The sequence below is a fragment of the Pyrus communis genome, chromosome 6 (assembly GCF_963583255.1).
Source record: "Pyrus communis chromosome 6, drPyrComm1.1, whole genome shotgun sequence".
NCBI lineage: Eukaryota > Viridiplantae > Streptophyta > Magnoliopsida > Rosales > Rosaceae > Pyrus > Pyrus communis.
This window is the reverse complement of record NC_084808.1, coordinates 28,265,861-28,272,342: the sequence shown is the minus strand read 5'-3', so window position 1 is coordinate 28,272,342 and position 6,482 is coordinate 28,265,861. Positions and strand designations below refer to the sequence as shown.

The window sequence follows — 6,482 nt, the reverse complement described above, 5'->3', positions numbered from 1 at the left end:
TAAAAGCTTGAAACGTTTCAGAACAGGGAGGAAGAGACTACGCCAGGTGATATAGTTGTGACGATTGAGTTTCGTCGCAACCATACCTGTGATGTTCTGAACAGTAATAGACGAGAGCGATTGAACTGACGAATTGGTGACATCGACACGAGATCCAGAAGAAGCAGCCGGAGAAGAGGAGTGCGCAGCCGTCGTCATTGCAGGAAATAGAGAGAAATTGAGAGAGAAAGGAAGAAATTGAAGAGAATTAGGGCGTAAAAGGCGTGTTTGGAAGGCGAGAAACTGCAAGAAAATGCAAGAAAGGGGAAGCGAGGGATCAAAGTCGGTGGACTATGGCGAAAGATACCATGTAGAAAGCTATAGATCTGTGAGAGAAATGCTAAAGGTAGAGAGAGAGACAAAATCTAGAGAGAGAAGTTGTTGTGGAAAAATGATTTCTATTCAATTAGACAAGCCATGTGTACAACCAATATAAATAGCTTTACAGATTCTAATAAACGACTATAACAATCATAACTTAACAGCTAAGTAAAATCCTAAACAGATACATCATTGATTAGTTCTAATTGTATCCTTAACAATACGAACATCTCTCTCATCTCTCTCATCTCTCTCTTGGGACATGGGATAGCTAGCAAATCTTGATAGGCAGGCTGCAGGTATCGGCCCACATCTTGGTAGATATTTTACCCTTCAACATCTCTCTCCTGTCTCTCGGTGGGCAGGCATCGACCCACATCTCTCGCGAGTCGGGACCCGCCGCGCCGACCTGCCCTCACTGATCTCGACGAATTGACTGCACTGCTCGCGAAGAATTGATGTCAATCGACGCCGCTGCTCACAACGAATAGACAGCAATCAAGGACACTGCTCGCGACGACCCAACAACATAGCTCTCGGCGAGATTTGGATGCCCGAAAATGGTTGCTGAAACGAAGAAGAAAGCCGCCCAAAACGAAGAAGATGAACACCGGCAAATCGAAAAGAAGATCACACACAATAAAGAAGAAAATTGCAAATCGAGGCTTGACAGAGAAAGTGGAGGATATATTGGTCATTTTATTAGTTGATTAGAATGGGCCAAGTCATTTCCGAAATGTCAAACACGAGCCCATTCTTGTTCTAATAGAATGGGCCGGATTGTGATTAGTTAGGAATTTTTGGGCTGGATCAAGTTTGCCAGACCAGATAAACAACGAGATATTGGGATTGGGACTCGCAGAATGCACCCAAAGACACCCAATTCGGGTTCTTTATTTAGCTAAAGCTGGCATATAATAGGAAAGGATACATCGATATCGGTATTGGTGGAAAAGTCGACATGCAAATTTATGAAAAATATCGATATCGATTGTCTTCGATGGAAATTTGATGAAAAACTTGAAATTTAAAATGAAACTTTGGAAATGTCATATGATAGTTTGTTAATATTTAACCGATATGTCGGAATATCAATAAAGTCTGTTGATTTTAGCCGAAATTTAAGAATTTCTCCGATATGAGGTGAAGTTTAGACTTCATCTCATTTCCATATCTTTTTCTTATTTTTCCAAAATATGTATGATATCGAAGAAATTTCAAACATTGACGGTATGTGTGCCTACTTTTTTTATTTTTTTTTTATTTTTATCAAGTACATATGCTTAGTATACAGATTGAGAGAGTGGATATGAGCTTCCAAGAAGTCAAACTATAGGAAGAAATTAAACAAGGTGCTCGAAATCTTTCCTGTATTTTCTATATGGAAATACAATAACCTTCTGGGAACATCATGTTCTAATCCAACTCTGCACATATCGACACTAATTTCCCGGATAAGGAAATAAAAAAATGAGGAAAAAAAGTAACTGTGCATTGAGTTATCAATCTTCTAAAGTCATGAAAACAAATATTAAAAGAAAATAAGAGAAGTCCCCTTTCCGCTTCTGCTTCTGCTAGGGTTAACTTATATTATGGGCAGATGACATAATCATCGTGATTATAAGAGAGCTCGGTGTGCCGGAAGGGGCTGAGCTTGTTATGGCATGGCGACGGTCCAGAAGGAGGCACCGGCCCTCTCGGAAGCATGCCTTGAACCGATCTTCTAAACTCATCGACTTTAACTTCTTTCAAAACTCTGCTGCAGCTTCCCATTGACGCCATTCCCAAAAGCAGAAGCAGAAAAATAAGATAAGTGATTAACAAGCTCTTTGGAGGAGACGACATTATGATCAGCATGCTCATTCCTATACCCTTTTTATTATATATAGAAAGAATTAATTATAGTGGGATGATGAGAGAGGTTGAGTGCCGTATGTATTGGACTAAGACTGTTAGAATTTTTGACCTAAGGAATTAAAAAACCCTAATAGGACTATTTGAATGTTTTTAACTTTTGTAATTGGTAGAGTTTCCACGCCAAGGCGAGCCTTGGAGCAACGGAAAAGTTGCTCTTTTGTGACCAAAATGTCACGGGTTCAAGTTGTAGAAACATCCTCTTTGCAAAGCAAGAATAACGTAGACGTTCTTCCACCAACCCTCATAAAGTAGGAAGTCTTTTTGGCTTGAGATTGCCCTTTGTAGAGTTTCAACGCCAATGAAAAGAGGGTGCTCTCAACTGTTGAACTGTTTTTTTTTTTTTTTGTCAAACTGTTGAATTGTTTATGTGCTGTTTTTGAATGCCGTTGCCGTGGATGATTATGATTGTCAATAAGTTGAACAAACGCTTACGATAGCAGCCATTTTGGAAAAATCACATAGTAAATTAGCGAATATTCAAGTTTAAATTGTAACACCATCATTTTGTATTCAAACGAAAACTCATCTCTATAAATATGATTGTCATACGCCTCATGATGTTTATAAATTCAATGCGTATTTATTTGTCAATACTATTCAAGTTTATGACATATTCCATTATCATTGTATTCATTTTAGTAACACCATGTGACTTCTTAACGATCACGATAAATATTTTATCCTTTGCTTCTAAGGCACGAATGTGAAATGAAACGGGGCACTACAAGATTAAAAAATGCTCTTCAATTATAATAGTATTGAAATTCTTTGAAATGTGTTTGACTTGATATGCTTTGTATAGACAAAAACATAACCAACTTTAAGTATGGAGACATTTCTCAATGTACCAAGAACATGATCCGTCATATCATGTCATAATATAAATAGTTGATTTTTTTTTTCAAGTATCTAACTACTTGCATTATAACGTTTGGTATATCAAATGGTGTTACTGACAAACTGAAAAATCTCTCCTACGTATGAGTTTATATGAAAACAGCTCCTAGTCTCCTACCTAATTTTGTTCATGTGTTGTATTGGGAACGTGGTGTAGTTTGGTCTATATCTATGTATAAAACGTGACAATTAGATGTATGATGCAAAGTTGCAAACTATGAACGACTTCTTTGGCAGGTTTCCAAGAAATTGCCTACTAATTAACCATGTCATCATTCGGTATTGCTATTTTTTGCCAAAAAAGTATTTCTGAGAAATCGCTACCATCCATGAATTAGACAAAAATTAGAGAGATCTGATATAAATATGGTTAATTAAGCGGGACATTAACTAATTTAAACCATGTGTCTGGTGCAGTGCAGCCTACCAGTTTTGTTTATGGATCAAATGCCCTTCTCAAAACCCCTTGCCATTTTATCATTCTCAAACTGTCAAAGAGTTCCTCGGTGGGATTTAGGGTAAGAGTAATGTTAGGGAAGCTCAATTTGGAGATTAAATTTTAGAAATTAAAGGATATGGAAGTTGATGATTGGTTTATTAGTTAAGCGTTGATAGACGTGCTCATTTTTATTGGTGATACATCATTTAATTTACAATTTAGTCTCTAAATTGAGTCTCCCTAGCATTACTTCTTGGGGGTAAACATTTCAAGCTTTTTTTCTTACGTACAACTGAAGACACCACTGATTAAAATGGAAAAAAAAATATAAAGACATGCATGGCCACTGGGATACTCTTTAGTGACGGCCGTGAACAGACCTGGGTTTTATGAGTTCGTATAGTTTCTCTCTCCAAAATTCGTGCAACTCTTACTCTGTAACTGGTTTGATTCTCCACCCTCCTCCCCTCTGCTTCCGCCTTCGATCTCCAGTCAGGTAAAATCCAATTTCCTCCACCCCACCATACTTTCGTTACTCTTTTATTCCTTTTCTCGTTTTACGAATGTTTCTCGTGCGCAAATTAAAGGAACCCATTACTCAATTTGCTGTGTTTTCATGATTTTTATCAATTTTTTCTTTAAAGTTTGTAGCTCTAGTTCATGCTTCACTGTCGAATTATATGATGTGTGTTGTTTAAATTTCATAATTCAGGGCAATTATCAGTGGCAGCAGTAATTTGTTGGTCGTAGGTTGTCTGTTTATCTGTTTCAGTTCAACAATATTGTCATTCATGGTTACTCCATTTGTTTAGTGTTGTAGTAGATTTCATTGTGTGTCTGTTCTTGTTAAGTGAAAGTTAATAGAACATGCTTTTGACAAATTTTCCCATAGCGATGTCAACTACGACTAGTCTAGCCTCTATCTAATGGTCATTAATTTCATGATGAGAATGTGCTGAATAATGTATTCCTAAATCCTTTGTCATGCTCATGACGCGGGCAAAAGTAACTTCGTTCCTCACATTAATGTGTATTAATATGACAAATTTTGTTGGCTGTGTAATAAGACATCTTTTGTTGGCTGTGTAAAGGAACGATTTTTTATATCCGTGTTTCCCACAGGCAATGGCAGATCTTGCAAGCCCTGCATGTAATTTAGAGACGAGAAAAACTGCTCCGGGTTTACGTTTGGTGGACTGTGGACAAGTGGGCGACGTAGATCCTTGCTTCTTCTACAAACCACACTGATACACACACACACACACACACACACACACACACACACACACACACACACGTACTTGTCAGTTGTATATTAACTTTTGCTTGACCTTAAAGAAAACCTCTTGCGGCCTTGCCCCGGGATTGGTGGAGGTCGGAAACACAGAATAATGGGTTTATTTGATATGGTAATGATAAAAGATAATCATATAACAATTGCTGGAGGCATCACGAATGCCCTCAAATCTGTAGACCTGAATCTTCAGGTGGAGGTTGAGATAATTTTTGCAAACTCTTAAGGTTTATACTACAACACCGTAAGTCCTGTTAAACGATCTACTAGTGAAGGTGCAAACTTTTTGCAATTCATAACATAGTTCACTATCTTGCTTCTACCATGATTCATGACATCCTTAGTTCATTCTGAGTTTTTCACTGACATTCTGTGTGATGTAAGTTGTATGTCCTGCATTTATGTTGCAATCTGTTACAGAATGCTTAGCTCTCTCTCTCTCTCTCTCTCTCTCTATTATCTCGTGTGTGCATGTGGATACATGGGGACAGGATCAGCTTTCCTTGGGGCTAAAATCATTAATGGAGTATTTCGTTTTAATTCCCAGGTTGAGACCCGTACAATTGAGGAGATAGAAAAGGTACTGGTATATGCATCTCAAACAAAGGCTTCCTTGACGCAGATAATGTTGGATAATATGGTTGTACTACCAAATAGGGATGTTGATGTATCCATGCTCGAACAAGCTGTGAAATTGATTGATCGGAGATTTGAAACTGAGGGACCTTAAATTTTGTATTCAATTTTTCTATTGTATCACATTCGCCATGCCATTTCATAATTTCGGTGTAGAAAATGTGGATTGTTCGGCTGTTTGGAACTTTCCATAAACATCTTATATCGTAGTTTCACTATTTTCTGTTGAAGACTCTTTCTTTATATCTAGGTTAACCACTTCCTCTGTGACCCTTCTGGTTTCGAAGAGATTGTATGCTGTCTTTCCTGCTAGCAGTTAATTTCAATCATATGTTGGTGTGGGAAAATAACTACTAATCTCATGGATTAGATTTCTTGCTTTTTATTTCTGGCTTCTGCTTCAATACAACAGGCATCTGGTAATGTTACTCTTGAAACCGTACACAAGATTGGACAAACACGGGTTGACTTTATTTCTAGGTAACATCGCAGCTTCCCAATCTTTGTCATTGAACCTGCTGGCTTGGCATGACTTATGTTGTTTAGTCTGCCATCCGGAGTTTTTTTTTTTGGTGAATAGTAAAATCATAGGTTTTGGTTTTGTGCAGGAAATAAAAATTTTAATCTGTGATATTACTGCAATCTGCTGCTTGTAGATAGGGTGTACTGCTGCTCCGTTAAATAAAACGGTGGCAGTGCATAATTTCATAGTTTGAGGCTGTGAAAATTGTATCTCCTCGTTACTATAGTCCTGGCATGGTTTACAAAGTGCTGTTTATGTTTGCAGTGGTGCACTGACTCATTCTGTAAAGGCTCTAGACATATCCTTCAAGATTGATACGGAGTTGGCTCTTCAAGTCGGAAGGCGTACAAAACGATCATGATCGTATTTGTTATCATAAACAAGGCCTGTACAGAAAGTTACCAGCCGGGTAAGTT

At 37.8% G+C, this 6,482-nt stretch overlaps 1 protein-coding gene and 1 pseudogene across 1 annotated transcript; one reads left to right on the top strand and one right to left on the bottom strand.

The window, feature by feature from the left end:
• Nucleotides 1-1,591: 1,591 nt before the first annotated feature.
• Nucleotides 1,592-2,250, bottom strand: LOC137736547 (uncharacterized). Its single transcript, XM_068475797.1, has one exon. The coding sequence runs from the start codon at nt 2,221-2,223 to the stop codon at nt 1,951-1,953; it is 273 nt and encodes a 90-aa protein (XP_068331898.1). The 5' UTR covers nt 2,224-2,250; the 3' UTR covers nt 1,592-1,950.
• A 2,488-nt stretch (nt 2,251-4,738) lies between these two features.
• LOC137736546 (nicotinate-nucleotide pyrophosphorylase [carboxylating], chloroplastic-like) lies at nt 4,739-6,427 on the top strand (annotated as a pseudogene).
• The last annotated feature ends 55 nt before the right edge of the window (nt 6,428-6,482 follow it).

What these genes read in the sequence shown, in the direction of transcription:
- LOC137736547 (XM_068475797.1), bottom strand. Translation starts at nt 2,223, where the DNA reads ATGAGCATGCTGATCATAATGTCGTCTCCTCCAAAGAGCTTGTTAATC.